This window comes from Amia ocellicauda, chromosome 10 (assembly GCF_036373705.1).
Source record: "Amia ocellicauda isolate fAmiCal2 chromosome 10, fAmiCal2.hap1, whole genome shotgun sequence".
Lineage (NCBI taxonomy): Eukaryota > Metazoa > Chordata > Actinopteri > Amiiformes > Amiidae > Amia > Amia ocellicauda.
Window position 1 is genome coordinate 10,598,657 of NC_089859.1, and position 21,929 is coordinate 10,620,585.

The 21,929-nt window shown below is 38.1% G+C and overlaps 2 protein-coding genes across 6 annotated transcripts in view; both read right to left on the reverse strand.

The window, feature by feature from the left end:
- The window catches only part of LOC136759864 (CRACD-like protein), a 33,305-nt gene extending 18,042 nt beyond the window's left edge, over nt 1-15,263 (reverse strand). Inside the window, exon 1 of one of the 4 annotated variants that reach the window (XM_066714961.1) lies at nt 15,085-15,263. In XM_066714961.1, coding sequence (XP_066571058.1) covers nt 15,085-15,248 — 164 coding nt within the window. In that variant the 5' untranslated portion in view covers nt 15,249-15,263. Of the gene's footprint in view, nt 1-4,260; nt 4,339-9,034; nt 9,248-10,326; nt 10,558-15,084 lie in introns of those variants that run through there. The other 3 variants (XM_066714964.1, XM_066714963.1, XM_066714962.1) reach the window with 3 other exon arrangements.
- Nucleotides 15,264-16,032: 769 nt separating this feature from the next.
- Nucleotides 16,033-21,378, reverse strand: lygl1 (lysozyme g-like 1). 2 transcript variants are annotated; one of them, XM_066714967.1, is made up of 6 exons: nt 21,271-21,378; nt 20,098-20,171; nt 19,539-19,622; nt 19,062-19,258; nt 18,457-18,595; nt 16,033-16,456 (listed from the first exon to the last, which is right to left on the reverse strand). In XM_066714967.1, the coding sequence occupies exons 2-6, from the start codon at nt 20,099-20,101 to the stop codon at nt 16,323-16,325; spliced, it is 558 nt and encodes a 185-aa protein (XP_066571064.1). In that variant the 5' UTR covers nt 20,102-20,171; nt 21,271-21,378; the 3' UTR covers nt 16,033-16,322. The 2 variants fall into 2 exon arrangements, with proteins under 2 accessions (XP_066571064.1, XP_066571063.1); XM_066714966.1 differs by lacking the exons at nt 20,098-20,171; nt 21,271-21,378 and having other exon boundaries at nt 19,539-19,665.
- Nucleotides 21,379-21,929: the final 551 nt, after the last annotated feature.

Sequence of the window (21,929 nt, forward strand, 5' to 3'; positions counted from 1 at the left end):
ACACTTGATATTAGTGTATGAAGCAGTACATAGGTGAAAAATAAGAGCATGTTAAAAAAACTAACAAAAACAACATGCTTAAATGTGTTTTAAAGTATATATAGCTTTTCTATCTTGAGAAATTGGTCTATAATTTAATTCCACTCATGTTGAGCATTAATGTTTATACCATGAGCCTTTAATCTGATCATATTTAGATATTCAAGCAGTAATATCATCGTAATACCCTGCACAATCTGGAGTGTACCTCCTATTGCTGCCTATTACTTACTGTGCTGTGCTCTTGCACTTGGAAATTACATTTCTTTCAAGGAATGAAAAACTTTAAATTAGAAGGAAGCACTTGGCCCGGACGTCATTTGGAATGTCCTTCAAAAGCCGACCAAAGCCACGACAACAGTGCTGTTTTCTTATAGTTCGAAACCAGCAATGGTCTGTTTTTTTGATTATTAATCTTAATTGAATCTGGAGTAAGGGACTGCTCCAGTAAAAATCGAATCATCTGTAGGAAGCAGTAGCAAGTCATAATGACAGGACCAGAGGAAGAACATCTTATATTAGGATAGTCCACTTCCCCTTTGTTGTACCATATAACGTAGGCTATTTAATCAGAACAGACAGTGGGCCTGTATCATCTGCAAGAAGTTAATTAGAATAATAGTTTTACACTGGAAAAACATCACCTCATACACCAAAAGGCACCTATCTTTAGCAGAGAGCTCGAATTATTATTATTATTTCTTTTAATATAAAAAGCAATGGCTGCAAGCACCATCTTGTGTGCACTTTATATGGCTTTGCAGAAGGCCCAATCTGGTTTGTGAATTTGAACTGTGATGAAATGACTCCACAATATGCTCTGGTATAATACTGAAAATGTCAAATCCATTATAAGTACCTTAATGCCAGGATCATCAGTTCACTTGTATTTATATTAAATAACAGCTAGACCCAATTTTGGTACGACTCTGCTCACACAGTAATAAATACAATAGACAGAGTGCAGGGTTCTTGTCACTATTCATATAAAGCCCAATGTTGAGCCATGACGTGAAGCCAAATACATAGCTTCACTCTTATAAATACTGATGTGCAATAGAGACAACCAATTAACCACATAAGCACTTAATGGAAAATTAGGTCTTGTATGATACCTTTGTTCTTTAGTATAGAGATGTATAGAGAGGTATAGCAAAGTGTACATTCGGAAAAGTGTACAGCCCAACACAGTGAAATGGAAAGCCTGTGATTGTTTCTTTTTAATTAGCACTAGAATATACTGGAATTAATTTCAAGCATCCTAAATGGATACATAAAACACCAATACTCTTAAGTAGAAAGTAAGGTTTGTACACACATCACAAAATTACAGAGAGGTTAACTGTATCCAAAATCCAGAAGCATTTCCATTAGGACTCCAGCAATAGTCAGCATTTACATGAAGCACCGAAGAGCACACATTTCCCATTAGTCTTTGGATATGAACACCATGTGAGAATCAGATGTTAGCATGTTTTGAACTTAGACAAAAAACGAACTTTATTTCTCTGCTGAAACCCAGTCAAGCATGTAAGGATTTGACAGAATCACATGGCAAAGATGATAATAATGACAGACATTTCATTTCCTGTGTCTTATTGTAATGTAAACAGTCAACATTCAAAGTTAACATATCTCGGCATGCTAAATCGATGAATAAGTCACTGCTGACAGTTTACAGAAAGCTTCTCACCCCCAAACAATGGCTGTAAAACTGCTCGACAGCCCTGTACCTCTCAAGTGCATTCCTCGTGAATCTGACACTAATTGACTGCAGCTGGGTCGCTGGCTGCTCTCTAAGATGCAACGAGAAAGGAAATGCCTTCATTACACTCGGACTGGGTCATTCAGTAATTATATCAGGTCCGAGCACCAGAGAACAAAAGTCATATTCTTTGCGTCAAATGAATACATGCTGAAACTGTTAGGGCCCTCGCAATGTGGATTAAAGTTTACAATTGAAATCCATTACGTCTGACACAAGAAACTTGAGTTGCAAATACTAAAATCTGCAAACGGTCACAAAGCCCTGAGGTGATATCACTTGATCAGAGTCATACAATTTACTTTATCAGTAGATCTCTGGATTTGTTAGGTGATGGGTGTGTCTTTGTCTTGTTTTAGGTTTAGGGTTTCTTGCAGATTAGAAAGTAACTATGTTCTGTCTGTGAAACAACTGACAATTAAAGTAAGGAAAGTTAGCAGAAGGATTTACTGAAATCCTACCATATTGTGACTGAAAAAGCAGCAGCTTGAAATACACAAGTATCTTGAACTTTCTTGATGCTAAAAAAGTAAAATTAGAATCAAACTGAATTTGGATTTTATTTGTCTCAGAAGTTGAGTGTCATTTACTTCATTGATCGAATTACCTGATTAACAGACAGAATTTGAATGTTTTTTTAGGTACTATGCATCCAATAAAAGGCCTCTTTAAATCTTCAGCTGCAAAATCTTAAATGTGAAATCTCTCAAATATTTTCAATAAGATGATTCAAGAATGATCATCTGAGAAACATTTTGGGAAGTGAGTTAAACACCATGTTTAAACATTTTAATATATGCAGAAATTCTGTGATCAAATGAATGGATGTGAAGGTTCTGCAAAAGACATTATTAAAAGTGTCAACATCACTCAAGACTGGGAAAGACTGAAGTAATCATACCAACAGCTTACACAGTGTAAACAAACCAAAAGATTAAACAGCAATTTAGTAAAGCCTGTCTGAGGTATGACAGTCCATAAAAATGCCCTGTACATAAACCTGTTAACCTTGCAGTTCAGAGATGCGTCTATTAGTTTAATGTCTTGCACATGCAACTCAAACATCGACATATACCATTTAAAAGCAAAGCAGAAATTTGGGAAACCTCTTACAAACTCAAATACCCATTCTGCAGAGGCCAGCATAGTGGGAAAAGGGCAAAATGAAGATCACCAGGTTTCCACTGGCGAGTCATTACTTTCTTCTTCAGATGTGCGTCTTGATCTGTTTCAGTACAGTTTCCTATGGGAATTTCACAAAGCAACACAACACCGACAGGACACAGAGCACTGCGGTCACTTCTCTCAATCCCGGGAGCCCACAGATCCAGTAAAATACTAGATGCTCCCCAATTGTACTCAATTGTCAGGAATTAATCAAACTCACAGATATCTGCATATGGGGAAAAGGGGTTTTCATTTATGTTTAGGTGTCCGTTTACCAGTCTTCTATGCCAAAACACAAATGCATGATTCTGTCCTGCCAAGAACAATTGCAATTTCAACTGGAATGTGTGGATCATGACTTAAATCAAACCTTGACATTGTTTCTTTCACCAACATTTCTTTCCAAGGCTACAACAGCATAATATATACTTTACCAAAGACTATTAGCTGAGAGAAGAACATAGTTCAGCATGAGGGAGTATAACCTTGGAGCAAATAACTACTTCAATTAAAATACATGAGGCACTTCCCATACAATCAAATAAGTTAGCGAGTTCCCCATAGGTATACAACAACGTTAATATCTGCTAAATAAAGACCATTTTGCCTTTTAAAAATGTATTTCTGAAACAAACCACGTAGTCATGGGATCTACACCAGCTATCCAGCACTTATCTGCGGATCGATGACTCAGAGAAGAGACTGTCTGCTCAGCCATACCCACCAAGGGGGATAGAAAGTAGTAGCATGCTCGCTTTCCAGTAAGGTGTTGAGCTGTGCCTTGAATTGTTAGTATGAAATCATTGCTTTTCCTCAAACACAGTATATTTATAGTTCAACAACCAAAGAGGGGGTAAAATCACTTTAGGTGCAATAGGGAATGCAAACCCTTCTTAAAACCAAGCCCCAGATTCTTCCTGGGCTGTACTTTGGGACGTTTGTGTATGTAACTCCCCTCATTGTGATGCAAAAGCATGTTTGTATACATTTCACACACACCACAGTTAGTATATTTAAAAGGTATAGCCTCTAGCAAGGTACTGTAAAACAATGGGTGAGAATGGTGCAGATGTGCTCATGATGAATTAATGAAGCCCCATCTGGGTCTGTTAATCTGCACAGCTGCTTTGTCTCTGCCCCTTCGAACAGGGATACTTGATCCACACTGCCCTTTCACTCTCCCACCGATTCACATTGCCGTTTTCACAAGAGAAAATCCCAGTGAACTTTACTCTTTACACAATGAATAAATAAATCTCTATATAGTAAACAGGGGCTAATTGACTAACCTTGGATGGCTTCCAATATTAGTGCTGTTTGATGAGGTCCTTCGTTTCATTTCTTAACTTTTGGGGTTTGAGTGAAGTGGGTTGGGGGAACGGGCATTAAAAAAGAAAAAAATATTATACAGACTGTAAATGAAAACACTTCAATCATGCACTAAAGTCTTAAGCTAATGGTTTTACATTCAACTATAGTTTGTAAGTTATAGACAACTCTTTAACATTCTTACCACTATTTATAACCGAATTAGCTTAACTGAGGAGAGAGAAAAATATATTTCTGAGTTTCTGCGACATGATGACCCTACACTCAGACACTAAAAATACCAACCACAATTACAATACGAAACTGGTTTCAAGTCAATCTTGAACAATACTTATGGAGCAATTGTTTTGCATTGGTTTCGGCTGACACAAAGACCTGTCATGAAACAAACAATATAACAATGTCAATCCATTTCTCCAGACCGCTGCGGTCATCTGGTGCCAAAAGACTAACTCTGCCTCCTCTCCACTGCCCTTCCTCCAGAGCCTGCTGCTTTTCATCCCTGGCCCCTAAGTGGTGGAACGACCTTCCCATCAAAGTCAAAACAGCAGAGTCTCTGACCTCCTTCCGGTGCTTACTCAAGACGCATCTTTTCAGACAGTACTTAAATTGAGTCCTTTACTCTCCTGTAATATAGCACTTATACAACGTTCTGTCATACTTCTTGCTTTGCTTTACTAGTACCTGTATTGTTTATCTTGATTTCCCCTAGGCTCCCATTCCCTCTGCACTTTAATGTGATCTAACATCTTGTCTGAACTTATCAGCTTTTACAATCTAGGATGTAAGACCTTATATATTGTTTACTGTAGATCTCATATACACTTGTGCAAAATGGAATTTGTAAAATGTATTATGCCTTGAATTGCACTGTATTATTGCACTTCGTATTACTCTTTTATTTTGTAAGTAGCCCTGGACAAGGATGTCTGCTAAGAAATAAATAATTTCAAGAAATAAACAGAGGATGGTGTGAGGAATGATTACATTGAGTCTAATCTGGCATAATTCTACTGGAGCTTATGTAATCAAAACCACTGGTACAATTCCTTATCATTTAAATCCAGGTATGTAATTATTGAATGACATAAATGGGGCTTGCGTGTGTGGAGTTCCGTTCCATAATCCTCAATCATCTTGCACTGCAGTATTCAGCATCTTAACAGAAAACACACCCTTGCGAAGGACATTACTAGACTGACACAAAAATTTAGCCACTACACGCAGAAACGTCAATTGTGAATATATGAAAATCAGAATTTGTTTAAACAAAACTAAATAGTACTATAAGTCTGATGTGTTTGAAAGGTGGTTACATTGTGTGTTCCAGGTACACAGGAATGCATTACGGTGAAGGAACTTTAGATAAAGACAAAAGCAAATTTACAGAAGAGTAACCAGGGATAACGTTACCCAAAATAAATATTGCACAGATCACGTCTCTCTCGTCGTCACAGGAAGACACTTCCAGCGATTACACTTTTAAACACAACTGCAAAAATAAAACTTTGCCACAGTGATAGGACTGCTGAGAGATTACAGCTTAGAACAATACTTTTTTTGGAAGGGCTGACATGTCTTCAGTTAGAATTGGAAACAGTCCACACACTGGCAGTTTAAATGATTATATATAACACAGAGCGTATACTTTACAGGGCACAAATATAGAAACCGTGCCATTAAGCACTCTCGCTCACATAGAAACGTCTGGATGTGAAAAACATAAATGATACTGTGGTGTGATAGCTCCACTACACCACCATTGTTCTTCTATCAAAATGGTTAATACAAAAAAACAACCAAAAAAAAAACATACAAATGCTGGAAAGTATTGAAACGGCAAATCATTTTTTAAACAAGGAATCAATAATGTAGCAACAAAGGGAGATCCCTAAAAAGGTATTTGTGATCATGGTCAAATATGAAAAAATATTTTCAATAAATCATTGCTGTGACCTGAATGTTCCATTTCAGGTTAAATCCTCCCACAAACATTTCATCAAAAGATGTTTATCTTCCAGTCCATACTGTCTGAAGAGAGTTGAGTAGACTCCATTTGGCAGTTCAGTTTATTTTCCAGTTCATACTTTCTAAAGATAGTTTAGCAGAGTCTATATTGTAGTTAAATTTAATAAAGAATGATGTAGGCAGTAACAGAACAAATCTCTATGGCAGCCTTTTTAAAACATAGAACTATCTTCCATTCCAATCTCTGTAAGGCCAGACAGCTGAAACTGATGATGCTACTCCTAGTTTATTTCTTTAGCAATTTGTTGCAAAATTGGAATTTCAGATTAAAGAAAATAGAACATAAATTACTGAAAAGTTATGTCAATACTGAAATTGAATGAAGCAGTTATTATACTGCTTACAATAATGTTAGAGAGCTGTACTGAGCACAGATGAAAGTTGGCAAAAGGTTACCTCTATGCTCATATGATTAAAAATGAATCACAACAGTACAAAAATGACCTGTACTCATCCAAGAAGAGACGCACGTTTCTATTGTCTGTTAAAAAGACTGAACTTTAATTATGCATTACAAAAAAGCTTCAAAACAGGTTTATGCTATGTATTTATTGTCTGGAAAATGTGAGATGTTGATATTACTTTTATTAGGGACATTATTTAATCACATGATAAACCAATGCATTAGAACTCACATTGATTGGTGGTGGACCCTTTGTTTTTGTCAATTTTGAACAAGGTGCAGGATGTCAAGATAGACCAGAGGCCTGAGAAAGCACTAGAGAATTGGTGAGTCAACAGATGTGGGGAGAAGAATATTCCATCATTGTTGGCAATAGATTGGTAATTCTGGGGATGGTAAATGCTGTGGCCAGCTAAGAGTTACTGAAGAGTTACTGAAGTCCAAAATGTAGGCTACTTTAAAAGAAGCACAAGCAGCTGCCAGGATGCAGGGCTAATGTGGACCAATTATTATCGACACCATTAAATTTAGCCTTCTCTGATGCACACAACAGTTTTCAACATGATAATGCTGTGTTTATATTACTTGTAGCACTAGAACATACCAATGTTTCCAAGGCACCCTTGTCACTGTGCATGGCACCAATTAGAAATCTGCTTTATTCTTTGCTGCAAATGGCTGTTTTTGGCCAGGAGCAAAACAGGTTAACCCAGTAATTGATGCGCACAATTATCAGATAATTGCAGAAAGAGCGAGAGGCCGTATGGTCAATGTTGCAATAATGAGGGACAATGGCACCCTCTACTTTTCAGACAACCTTGAGTAAAAATGATTTACAAAGTTGCAATCATTCATTTTCACACTTTATATAATTAGACTTCTTTATGCTCCTGCTTACTTATGCATTGTTAAAACTCCTGTTGTTTTACTGTGATTTGTCCTATACCCCCTCCCTTTAGCACATACCTAGGACTTCAATGCATCATGTCTACACTTGTTACCTCTTTAAACTAGGATGTAGGCTTTGTATTTTATATTACATTTTACTACTGCACTTTCGTCATTCTTAAATTTAATTTTGTATTGATTTTTATTACTGTACTTTTGTAATGCTTGTGTAAACCGTCAGTTGCCCTGGATAAGGGCGTCTACCAAAAAATAAATAAAATATTACATACAACTAATAATTTTCAAAATGAACTTAATTACAGCAAGCCAAGAAATGTAATCTAATTCAGTGCAGTATTAAACCTGGTCAGCAAATACAGGCATTGAGTAAGACCATAACTGAGTAAGTTGCGAAACTAGTGCTGTCATTTGAAACTGCACAGATGCCTACTAGATATTTGCCAGCTCTGTTGCAATCTCCTGCAATTCCAGAGAAAACAAAAGTATTTCTGGGAGCATGACATCAGACAAAGCTGTAAGAGAAGGGTTTAATATTTGAATACCCTGGAGTTGTAGCAACTATTCTTATTTCCCCTTCATTTGTTTACATCTGGCCTCTCTATACCTATATATATAGACCACTATTACCAACACTGAAGGAACCAGGAGGATTCAGGAACTGTTAAGATTTAAAGACTGTAGGATCTAAATCTAGGTAAATTAATTAAAATGAGCTTTTAACAAAGGAAGTAAGTTACCTGAATTCCAATAAATACGACCGTTTGCTTTGATGAAGGCAGAGCAGCTATTTTCAGAAATGTCTGTATCTGCCAAATGCCAAAGGGTCACTTTACAAGGACATGCACTCTTGACTAAAAGCAGAAACATCAAAATGTGTCATCAGTTCTAATGCAAAAGGGAAAGGTTTCAAAGCAAAAACTACTTCTACTTCAATTCAAACAAATGCATCACTGAGCTTTATTAGAGGCTTCTCTGGCAAACACGTAGGTACAGTATCATAACATGGTGTCAAAATATTTGACAAACTTGTCCAGATAAATATATGATTCCTTTGATATTTAAAAAAACATTCAGCACAACAAATTGACTTGCTTCAATTTGGTTAAAGCATAAATACAGGAGTTCATTATAAAATATCCTAAAAAGGTACAGAATGCCTTTGAAGATTGATAGGAAAACTTTTTTTTTTCCTGCAAATTTAGTCTGCTTTAGTTATATAAATTATATAAGTATTTGTAAATCACTGTAAAAACTGTTAACTTTGAAAATACAACTTATAAACCAAAAAGTTAAGCGTATGTCCAAAATAAAAATATCTAATGCTTTACTATCAGTTTGTTGATGTAATAACCTGAAAACAAAACCAACTGACACAAAATAAAACATTTACTTACGTATTGCCTCGCAGACAGCTATAAAATCCAGCCATGGTTTTTGGAGGTATAAACAGAGACAGAGACCTGCTACTCTACTTTATATCATCATTTTACCAGAGGTTGCTGTGCACTAGCAGTACAGAGAGTCAGTCATCAGTCTGCTAAGTGCCCACACACACACACAAAGCCAGCATGCCGATACAATTACTAGCCAGATAATGTCGCTGCTAAATTTCAACAAGGCCCTCCTTACTACTGGCCTACTACAGAAGGGGAAGGGTTTGACTAGGAAGCCCGCCCTGTACTGCACTTTCCAACCCCCCTCTTCTCAGTCACATAATCCACTGGGGAGAGGGGTTATTGTCTCACACCGTATGTTTTACAGCAGGGTCAGTGAGAGTCTCCATGATAATTAGGCAGGGGGTGCCCCGAGGAAATGGTAGGCTCTTTTGGCACATGGAGTGGGCTGTGTCCTGTGAAAAATAACATTAGGCCACTCAAGCTGCCAACTCTATGGCCTGTATCAACAAAGAAAACTTTTTTTTTTTCTAGATTCTCAAAACAATTTCATTTTAACCTTTAAAAAAAAACAATGCTTTGAAAATAGTAAGAAGCAACAACCGCAAAAAAAATGTCATGCATTATAAATGTGTCAACAGCAATTACTTTAAAGAAGTCAACATTTTCTGGATGCCCCAAACAGAGTAAAATACCTTGGCGTCTACTTGTTTTCTCAATGTTTAATTTGGGATATGGATGTGAAATCTTTCAATTGTTTTAACAGATATTCAAATTATTAATATCCTAATCTTAGTACCTTTTCCCCCCCAAGAGTTGAATAGAACATGACAAGTCTGATTCACTTCCAAGCCTGTAAAGGATTTGGCTACATTTCCATCAAAACAAAACTGAAAAGGCAAGATTTATAAAGTATTAACCAAGGCTTTGTCTCCAGAAAGAAACAAGTCCAAAGTCTGTATTATAAAATACAGATATTTTCTTACTTGAATTTTGTTTTAAAACAAATGGATATTAGACAACATAATAAAACTACTATCAACTAGCCTAACTGTCAGATGTTTTTGTGTTGTTGGACGTTTTTTAAATGTATTTGATATATTGACCTGAACACCGTAATATTTAAAATAGATTACTAGCTAATTTGGAAGAAAAAAAAAAAAAACAGCTAACCCATAAAAAATAAAATAAATGAACCACACCCAAATTGTATGGGAGGAATGCATAGGCTACCTCGTTTGTGTTGACCTAGATTTTAACAAAACCACGTTTTAAAAATAGTAAGTACTCACCCAGCATCAGATTCCCCAAAATAATATTTAGACTCAAATCCTACTTCAGCAATACTCAAATCACAGTTATATGCTACAAAGTCATTCCATTTCAGCTTTCTTTAAATTGACACCATATTTATGTGGGAACATAATTCCCACCACAACAAGCTATGATTTCCAAACATTACTGTCATTTTTCTCCAAACTATGATACCCAGACATCTGAATATAAGAACACAAATGATGCAGAACAGTAAAAAGCCAGTCAACAACTTCAAAAATTAAAGCATCTGGCATGTAGAATTGTAGTGATGCTACTGGGAAGCTGCATGATCTGAATTCATAAAGAATCACAACAGATGAAGCAGCTTAGCCTTGACTCACAGGTCTGGGACACTTTTAAAGAAAGCCTTACATTGCACAATCCAGTTTTTTGGGAGGTTAACAGGAATGTTGGTCATACTTTTCCCTTGGAAGAAAGACTGGTATTTCCTGAAAGAAAAAAAAAAAAAAAACTCCAGCCAAGCTACAAGGACTGAAAAGAAACCATGGACCTTTTAATAAAGTTCCTGACACTGGCTACTGACACAGCTGAAACAATCTTGAGAGACCCCCAGAAGTATTACTTACAAAGCTAAAGCACCAGAAGACTTTTCTTTTCTTACACACTATAGTATATCCCTTACCAAAACTAACATCTCCAGTTTATGCCTATACCAGATAGGACCAATATATTGTAACAAACAAACAACATATTTCACTGTTACTTATTTGTGCAATAGTGTTCGTGAAAAGCTTGTCTTGCAGGAAAGCCACAATAAAATGTTAACTGAAGACCCAAAGGTTAAGACCTTTGGTTGCTGATGCAATAGACAACCGACTTGTTCAATAACCAAAAGAAATATAACCAACACCTTACAAAGCTTGAATACTTTATCTAAAATATTCTGTTTCGTTACCATTGATTCATTACATTTCTCTCTAAATGTGCAAGTAGCCTTTTTTAAAAGTTGTTCTAGAATATCTTGTTCCTGTCCAAGCTCTAACACTCTTTTTCTGCATAAGAAGAATGTTTCTTTTCTTTACGAAGGCCACAAAATTCCTCTTTCACATCTGGAACGCATCTTACAAGCCAGTTTTCTTCCCAAGCCTTAATTAAGGCCATAGTTTCAGAACTGTAAATAACTACAAAAATGATACCCCTAGTGCACAGACAACCACTATGCAACTACAGGGTGCTGTGACAGTCAAAAGAAACGGATATCTTGTCTCTTGGGAAAACACAACTCTGAGATATTGTTTTCAATTTGTTACTGGAAAATGATCAAAAAATGTACGAAGATCCCACAAACGGTGTTAAAATATCTTCACATTATGGTGCCACATTAATAAAAGATTTCTGTAGAAACACAACCACAGAACCAAAGAATGTTCTTTTAGGTTAAAATAGAAAGCATTAATAATAACAGAAAACACCTAGGCTAATATAGACAAATATAGGTCTCTTCTACTTCCTTTCCTTTAAACACAATTCACAATTTGACCAAGAAGACAGCACAAAAACAGAAATTAATCTAAAAGTTTAGGTATAACTGTATTACAATATTTCTGCTGCACAGTCTACCATGTTTGCTTATCATGGCTCCAACTGGCTGCTACTTAGCCAAGTTAATTTAGTTTCATCCAGATACATTTTATGAACCAAGACAATGCAGCAGTCCTGTTTTTCAAATATTTTAACTGTAAAAGCTGGAGCAAAAGGTTCTGTCAAGTCCTAAAAAAGGTCTCTCCAAAGTGATAAGAAAAATACCTTGTGACAGATTGGGAATCATTTCACAGGCTTAACAGCATAGGAATTGTCACCCATGTAAATACACGGGAGGGCAAACGCATGTCCCCAAATCAGAAATGTCCCCAAACACTCACATGGATAATTGAGATGAAGGGATTTGCTGCTTAACTAATTATATAGTATAAATGGCTGCACACAGTTCACAAGAAGCCACTCAGCATTGAGGGCCAATCAGAGACTAGCTCCACATCAGCAGAGCCACTTAAGGATTTAGCTTTTGATTAGAATGTAAGTTTCATCATTTGCGTTTTGAAAAGGCTGCAGTCCTCTTGCTATGAATATTAAGGTCAATGGAAAAGTAATTCAAAGTTTGTTTTGGTTTTTCTTCTCTCCAGTTTACAAAGGTTTAATATGAGGTTTGTGGGAAACAATACATTTTTGAACTAGTAGATTATTTTAATTAATCTATTATTGATTTTATCTTTTATTTTGTATCTGATATCCTGACTCAACTTCCTGCATCCTTCAGCCTGCCTGCTCTGTTAACTTTCAAAAACAGTTTTCCTTCTCTTCCCCATGAATGCATAAAACCAAAGCATAAGAGGATCCAATCAAGAAGGGCAGCATCTGAACACAGGACTCGTGTCATGGGGTTTTCCGATCACATGCACCACACTGCTATCTAAACAGTTTGCCTTAAATGGAAAATTCCCTTACTGAGGAGAACCCTGCTGATGTCCAAATTGGAGGGAGTTACTTAAACAACAGCTTAAAGTTCAAACACACAAAGTTATGGATGATGTTGACACATTTGAGACACAAATAAAGTCTTTTGGTGACGTACATTTCGCAAAAAGCTTTTGTAAGTGCTGGCCAGAACGCCACAGTCTCAGCAACACTTACAGTAAAGAGGCTTTAAAAGATCCTTAACATTCACACACGGAGTAGGAAAGCTGACAACTGCCCCCGCATCAGTTGGAAGACTTCCTAGTTTTCATGGCTTGTTGCCACCACTCTTAATTAAGCCACTACAGCGTCTTCTCATAAAGAAAAACGTCAATAACAGTCGGCACTAGTAAAAAGAAAACAAAAACAGAAATAGATTTTAAGTCACACTGAGGAAAACGGGGAGAAATGCTCAGGTAAACCACAGCCAATTGTCGGTCACATTTTCTGATAAGCTTTTCAGGACCGTAAAATAAGTCAAGCAATGGCTTCATTATCCTTAACGATTAACTACCAATTCATGTTGTGAATTGTCTGGAAAAACAATTCACACCATACAAACACAAAGCACATCAAATGCTGTCCAGATTGAAACAGCAGAGGTGCCATATATACCCCTGACAGCTGGGGTTGATCATCTCTGTCATTCCCCCCACCAGCTACACGGCTATAAGAACGTACTCTTCTATTTCCTTGATATTTATAGGTGCAATTGAAGTCACAACCAGGCCTTCTACTCAACAAGCACTCCATGAAAGGGGAGGATTGAGCACTGAAAGTCAGAGATGCAGAGTCAGAGAGCCAGGCCGCTGTCTGCCAGAACATCTGCAGCCGTGCTGGTGCAGGCTTTGAGCTTTTCCTTTGTTTTCATTCCACTGAATTGGGCCATGTCAGCCTGCGAGGCGTTGTACAGAACCTCCTTCACTCCGAGTTAGATCAGAGTTGGCTGGGAATCCAGTTCAAATAAACCACCAAAAACACGAGTTATAATGAGCAGCTTGTGTAAGGGAGGAAAGTTTTGTCATATTTGCCTCCCAATGAGAAGAAAGTTAGGCAGGTTGGAGGCACTTCAAAACCATGGGTTCCAAATTACCAGAACAGTGCCTTACACATGGAGATGCAATACTTGACGCTTATTTTACAAACCCTGGCTTAGAGTCCAGATCACGGAGTTCTCACTGTTAAAGCTGTTAAATAATCAATAAGGGTTCGTGTGAAGGAAACATCCCTGAACACATTAGTCTGTCCTCTCCATGCACTATTGATTTATTTTTCCATTTCCATTTTGATTGACCTCGTCTACAACCTTATTCTCGGGACATTACTAACCAAATGCAACGGTTTGAACTTGTAAACAATAGTGTACAAAGACCTCAAGGGATAGCCAATATAGATATAGATATTACACAGGACTCATTTACATAAATTGAATGGGATGCCCTTGGAACAAAACTCAATTCATTCAGCATTACCACGGTAAGTCGTTCATAGCAGGCATCCTGGTTTGGGAGAAGTTAGATAAAATTGCTTTCAGTGATTATTCTTCACTGGAAGGAGTTCACATGGGTAGTGTACAGTTTGACAGAGACCATTTACTTGCACACACACTAACAGAAAGAAAATATATACAAGTTATTGTTTCTGGAAAATTGCAACAATGTACTACTGAGGGGGGGTTAGCATAGACCTCAAAATGCAATGTTTCACCTAGCTGTAGTAAGTAACCTTTTTCTAAAATACTCAACATCTAAAACACCAAATCCTTGCAGTTATGGTTTCTCTTATTCGTTTCCATCAATAGAAGAATTGTAAAGAGCCCTCCTCTCCCCACTTGTGTTCAGTGTGTCGTTATTATAGCCCCCGAGTGCACATCCACACGCAACACTGACTCCTTCAAAGCGATGCATGTGGAAAAGACTAAATGCAAAAACACAACCAAATAAGCCAACAGACCTGCGGGCGGGACTCAAACCTGTTTTAAACCACATTTCACAAAAACACCCACCACTTATCTCCCAATAAACTCCTGCACCCAGACAGTATCAACCCCCCTGAGTTTGGGTCGTATATCTAGCCCAGTACGTTTGTAATCCTCCAGCTATCCGATTCTGGGTGCCCCCCACCACCACCACCACCACCACCACCAACCCCCTTCGTTTTCAACAAGTCCGAAACCTCTTTCCAAGCCCTGCCCGATGAGTGGAAAATACTCTAATGAGTCTGTTTGCAATTAAAACAACACCACCGAGGTTACTTACGGGTGAAGCGGTGTGGCAGCGCATCCATCAATCAGCCTTCCCTCCAGTGAGCGGCTCCAGTCTCTCCGGTTGAGTCTCGTCTTGGACCAGGCATGGGTGCCGCCCTCTGCACGGAGGAGGAAGTAAGTGAGACTGGGAGATGCACTTATCCCACATAAGCACATCAGGGTGAACCCTATCGTGTGTCAAAATCAGCTCAATGGATAAATACATATTGCGGCTAAACGAACTGCTTTCAGTGCATCTTACTACTCCCGTAATTGGGACTGCGCTAATTGGAGTCGGAGCTTAATCTGCATCATCAAACAGACTATGCGTACCTGCTGACTGCAAAACACACCTTCCCCGTGAAATGTACATGTAAATTAAGATTGTTCCGTTTTCCATATTTGTTTGAAACGTCTGCAGATGTTTTGTTACAAACAAAGCCCAGACCTAAAGTAAAAGCAGATCCCTTTCAAGCTAGCAAATGTATTTTGTGGTCGGACAGGAGCTCACCGATAGTTGTAGGTTTAGCTCTATCTGCTGGTGTCAATGCGGTATTGCCTGCTACTTGATATTAACAGATAGAGAGTCCAATTGGTTGTAAATACATGGACCGAGTTTTTATTTGTAAACTGTATGCTTGTATGGTGTGGGAAATGCAAGATGAATTAAGGTAACTGCCAATTACAGGGTATTGCCTAATTAGTGAAGTATTCATTCCCTGTCATAAAACTGATTTTGCGATGGCCTGTCCTCTATGAAAGACCCTTAAATCTGGAAAGCATGAACTCAAATTGTGATAAATTAGTGTGGATGTGACTTCATTTGAGAAGGCCGGGTTAACCAAGGTGACACGTTTCATTCCTTTCCATAACAGCTGTGTACCTTGTTTCATAGTAGAGTCGGAATGATTGGATCTTATTTATAGTCTTTTATACTTAGAAAAAAAGTTTCAGAAATGTATTTCTTTATCAAATATTTTTTTTATTGATGACAAAACATTTAGATCCAAAAGTTATCAGTTTAGTTATGCAGAAGATTCCACCCCGCCCCCAACCCAACCCCCAGACCCATGGCTATGGATAGGCCTATCTACACCCCACAAAGAAGAAATGTATTTTAATAGCCCCCAATATTAGTTTAATAGTCCCCAATACCATTTTAACAAAAAGGTTGTATCTAATGAAACGTAAATGCATTCACTTTTTAGAATTGCTTTTTTATTTTCCAGAGGCCTGAGATTCACCATTATTTCAAAATCCATTCTTCTTGAACCACTGGGCTCTGGCAACAACATCGTTGGCATAGTCCCCTCCAGTGGTGCCAACATCCATCCTTTCATACGTCTGCACATTTTTATCTCCAGCGTTGTAGGCTGAAATTCCCCCTGAAACACATTCACTTATTCAATTCAGGTTTCTTCCATATCTTCCTCTTTCTATGCTGTAATTAAAACTTGCAATTTACCTTGGCAAATATATCAAAAACATGTATTATTGTAAAGCACTAAGATCTGTTTAGTTTATTTTGGTCAGTTTGAGCATCCGTGAGAAGCACGTTTAGCATATCCGTTGGTTTAATTTGCAGCTGTTAAGGTACTACAGTGAGGGAAAAAAGAATCTGATCCCCTGGTGATTTTGTACGTTTGCCCACTGACAAAGAAATGATCAGTCTATAATTTTAATGGTAGGTGTATTTTAACTGTGAGAGACAGAATAACAACAAAAAAATCCAGAAAAACGCATTTCAAAAAACTTATAAATTGATTTGCATGTTAATGAGGGAAATAAGTATTTGACCCCTTCGACTTAGTACTTGGTGGCAAAACCCTTGTTGGCAATCACAGAGGTCAGACGTTTCTTGTAGTTGGCCACCAGGTTTGCACACATCTCAGGAGGGATTTTGTCCCACTCCTCTTTGCAGATCCTCTCCAAGTCATTAAGGTTTTGAGGCTGACGTTTGGCAACTCGAACCTTCAGCTCCCTCCACAGATTTTCTATGGGATTAAGGTCTGGAGACTGGCTAGGCCACTCCAGGACCTTAATGTGCTTCTTCTTGAGCCACTCCTTTGTTGCCTTGGCTGTGTGTTTTGGGTCATTGTCATGCTGGAATACCCATCCACGACCCATTTTCAATGCCCTGGCTGAGGGAAGGAGGTTCTCACCCAAGATACATGGTACATGGCCCTGTCCATCATCCCTTTGATGCGGTGTAGTTGTCCTGTCCCCTTAGCAGAAAAACACCCCAAAGCATAATGTTTCCACCTCCATGTTTGACGGTGGGGATGGTGTTCTTGGGGTCATTCCTCCTCCTCCAAACACGGCGAGTTGAGTTGATTCCAAAGAGCTCGATTTTGGTCTCATCTGACCACAACACTTTCACCCAGTTCTCCTCTGAATCATTCAGATGTTCATTGGCAAACTTCAGACGGGCCTGTACATGTGCTTTCTTGAGCAGGAGGACCTTGCGGGCGCTGCAGGATTTCAGTCCTTCATGGCGTAGTGTGTTAACAATTGTTTTCTTGGTGACTATGGTCCCAGCTGCCTTGAGATCATTAACAAGATCCTCCCGTGTAGTTCTGGGCTGATTCCTCACCGTTCTCATGATCATTGAAACTCCACGAGGTGAGATCTTGCATGGAGCCCCAGACCGAGGGAGACTGACAGTTATTTTGTGTTTCTTCCATTTGCGAATAATCGCACCAACTGTTGTCACCTTCTCACCAAGCTGCTTGGCGATGGTCGTGTAGCCCATTCCAGCCTTGTGTAGGTCTACAATCGTGTCCCTGACATCCTTGGACAGCTCTTTGGTCTTGGCCATGGTGGAGAGTTTGGAATCTGATTGATTGATTGCTTCTGTGGACAGGTGTCTTTTATACAGGTAACGAGCTGAGATTAGGAGCAGTCCCTTTAAGAGAATGCTCCTAATCTCAGCTCGTTACCTGTATAAAAGACACCTGGGAGCCAGAAATCTTGCCGATTGATAGGGGATCAAATACTTATTTCACTCATTAACATGCAAATCAATTTATAACTTTTTTGAAATGCATTTTTCTGGATTTTTGTGTTGTTATTCTGTCTCTCACTGTTAAAATACACCTACCATTAAAATTATAGACTGATCATTTCTTTGTCAGTGGGCAAATGTACAAAATCAGCAGGGGATCAAATACTTTTTTTCCTCACTGTATGTTAACTGGGTGCATTTGTATGGAAACATGTGAAGTAAGCCCAACATTAACTGTTACAAACAGAACTTCCTTTTCTGTAGGATGCAAGAAACAGTTTTTATTAGCAACACATTATGTTCCTTTGCATGTAGGATCTCATTTTGAAATCAGGATTAACTGTATTTCCTGTTGTTCAATTTGCAATGTGAGGCAGCTACCTTTAAACCAATGCTCCTTGGGCCAGTTTGGGAACTTTGTCTTAATCTTGTTGATGAAGTCAATCAGGATCTGGGTGCCTTGAGCAACATGTGCCTCACTGTCCCACAGGCCTACTGTTGTATGGTAGCGCTTATCAACCTGAAATTAAAAAAAAAAAAGTATTTCAGTAACTGTGATAGAATTGTTATTTCATTTGTGCATTGAATTCTGATTTGTTCATTTTCACACAACTTCTTTTAAGCATGACACTACAAGGCAAATTCTAAATTTTCTAAAAGCTTCATTCATCAATAGGTTTCACTGTCTATGCAAAAATACATCTCCTGTAATGAAAAATGTAAACTCTTGCACAGCTGTTCATAGACTTTTATTCTCCAACAATGGTTTATCATGTCACTCTGCCATATGAGAGTGAAAAAATCACATTGGAACCTTTTGGGATTTTCCTTGTATGCTATGTAGAAATAACTGGTGATTTAAAGTAAGGCTTGGCATCTATTGGCTTCTCTTACTTTTCCGAGAATCCAATAAGAATTGTAGCATGTTCAGTTGGTCTTACACACATGTTTATATTAAATATAAATGATTGCCAATTTCCTCCCACCTGCATGAGTCCAAATCCATTTCCATGGTCTCCCAAGCCATCCTTCAGCGCTGCTCCAGCCCGAGACTCGCGGGAAATGATGGCACTAATGACAGCAGGGTCCATTTGCTTACTTTTGCCCACATTGATTATGATTTGCTTGTATTTGTTCATTCTGGCCAGGTCATTCTCTGCCAGCTTATAAGAAGCATCAAGCCCTGTTGAGGATACACATTCGATAACATGCCAAACAAAATATTTCTACGTCATTGTAAAGGAGTCTTATTTTTGTTCATTATGTAACTTTTTGCACCTTAGTTGTATCTAATACCTGTAACAAAGAACAAACATATATACTGCCAACTCACTTAAGCAGACACACCCAAACTCAGCAATTACCAGTTGACATAGCTATTAAAAATACAACAACAAAACTATCTGAGTAAGAGAGGGTGAGGATTAAAACCTAACCCAAATTCAAAGCTGTTGTTGTCATACCTTTCACAGTTAACTTATCCTGTGCGGCTGTTTTTTCTGATGCACCAGTGGTGTCAATCTTCATGACATCGCCATAAATACAGGCTAAAAAGGCATACAAAAAAACAATCATTATGTACCCTTTTAGCAAACATTATATTGTAATTGTCATACTGCATCCACCCAGACTAGAAAGTTTTAAATGATTCCACTTACAATACCAGAGACAAAATACACAGAAACCAATATATAATAGCTGTACTACAGATCATTAATACCACATTAAACAGCCAAAGGGTGCAAAGTAATGATTTTGTTGTTTTAGGTTCTGAAAACAAACAATGAAAAATAAAATCACACTATAGAACCTCTGATGGTTTCAAAAGCTTTTATGCTGTATTTATTTAAAAATGTAATGCATCAAAGGATTGAGGAGAGGAACTGTTAATTTCCTTTATGAAGAAGAATGTGGCTGAAAATGCAAATAGTGTGTTGTCCACAAATTACTCTTATTCTCTATTAATCTTAAAGTGCACAGTAAGAAAAGTCTTCCTTGTGCGATTCATTATATTGGACTCACCCATGTTGATATTCTCTCAGGTTTTCTTTCTATGGCAGGAACTTCTTCAGACTGCAAAGGTCTGCACCCTCTACCTATTTATACAGATGTTGTAATAATGATGATTAATATTGCAAGTGGTTGCTGCAAATGAGGAAGTCAGATTGGACCAGCTCAAGTACAATGGAGTCAGCTGACTGATTCAACTGAATTTGTTCCCCTCCTTTGCTAGTTGCCAATATTGGGGAGGAGCTTGGCACAGGTGTAAATAGTTCAGCATGTGTGGGGCTCCCTAGAATTTTCCAATGTGTTCCATAGGCCCTCTAGCAAAATATCCAGTAAGGCCAGGTCCTGAAACATTTGCTAAATAAAGCAATAATAACAATAGATAATGACACGATCAATGCTGCGGTTTTTGTAGTTCAAACATGGGTTGCCCAGAATTAAAAAGGGTAAAAAGGGGTCTTGCATTTATTTTCCACAAAGGATTTGATAAACAAAATATGCTTTAGCTGGTGAATTTGATGGTACATTGTTTTTTCCGTAGTGCCATCTGGTGAGTAACACATTCACTGCAACCAGCCATCCCAGTTTGGCTGCTTGTTGCATGTTTACATGTTGGTAAATGTCAAGTGACTAGCTTGTGGTTTTTTCTGGCCATTTTTGTATTTGTTGGACTACCTCTGCACTACATTCTCTCTCTACTAATATACGTCCTTTCTGACTCTTTCTTTACGAAAACATACATACATACATACATACATACATACATACGTATATACAGTATATTGGAACAAATATTTCCGGCTTTACTCATGTCCCTTTCACAGCTTCTCCCAAAAGACAGCCTTGTAATTGATCGCCATTGTTCTCCAACGCCATACAGAAGAGCTTTACATGTATTTAAAATAATAATAATAATAATAATAATAATAATAATAATAATAATAATAATAATAATCATAATAATGGATTAACAAGATAACCACTTAAAACTTAAAACACTATCTAGCAAAACCCCAGAGAAAGGATTGGCTTGGCAGACTAATCATAATCATAATTTTATTATTAATATATTATTATTAAAATAGTATAAATAGTGTCCAAGACTTATTAAGCAATCATGTATATGCAAATACTATAAGGACACAATAGACAAAGTGTGATCAAATCAAATAAAGATACAAATATTACCATTCAAATCCCCAGTGAGTGCTGGTGGTGAGACTCGTCTACACGTGATTTTGGGGAAGTGGCAGCACCAGCGCTGGCGGAGGATCTCCATCTTCCACAAGGTGACGCTGCGCTGACGTCACAGAGTGTGCACTTGAGTGAGCAGGGTGTCGGCAGGGACGGCGAACCTGGGGCACCTGGCAACTGATTGGCACTTTAGAAAACCAGTCAGTATGTTTGGCAGTGACGGCACCGGCCCCAAGTCATTGAGCAGCGCTCACGTTATTGTCTGAATATTCATGTTTTAAGGTCCGATTCTTGTGCGCAGATTTTCGCACTTATGCGCAGAACTACAGAATCCTCCGCTCCCATTGGTGGCGCTGCGCAGATCCGCGCAGAACTGCGGACATGTGCACTTCACGGCCGAGGTGTTGAGTGATGAGTGTGGCGGTGCGGCGCTGTGGCAGCGGGAGGAAGAGCACCGAAAGTGTGCTATTGTCAGTCATCGTGTCAGCGAAGGACGTGCGTGCTGATTGTTTGCCGTTGTCTCCTGTATCAAATGGCCACAGTCATTCGTATTTAACACTTTGACAATTTAAAAACTTCATAAAGTGGGAAAAATAAACCTGTACATTCTCAAAAATAAATAATGCCTTTGATTTGTATATTTGTGCACACTC

What these genes read in the sequence shown, in the direction of transcription:
- lygl1 (XM_066714966.1), bottom strand. Translation starts at nt 19,650, where the DNA reads ATGATTGTTTTTTTGTATGCCTTTTTAGCCTGTATTTATGGCGATGTC. An exon ending in GGATAAGTTAACTGTGAAAG is followed by an intron (nt 19,259 to 19,538) that starts GTATGACAACAA and finishes TATCCTCAACAG; the next exon opens with GGCTTGATGCTTCTTATAAG. An exon ending in CAAGGAGCATTGGTTTAAAG is followed by an intron (nt 16,457 to 18,456) that starts GTAGCTGCCTCA and finishes AATGTGTTTCAG; the next exon opens with GGGGAATTTCAGCCTACAAC.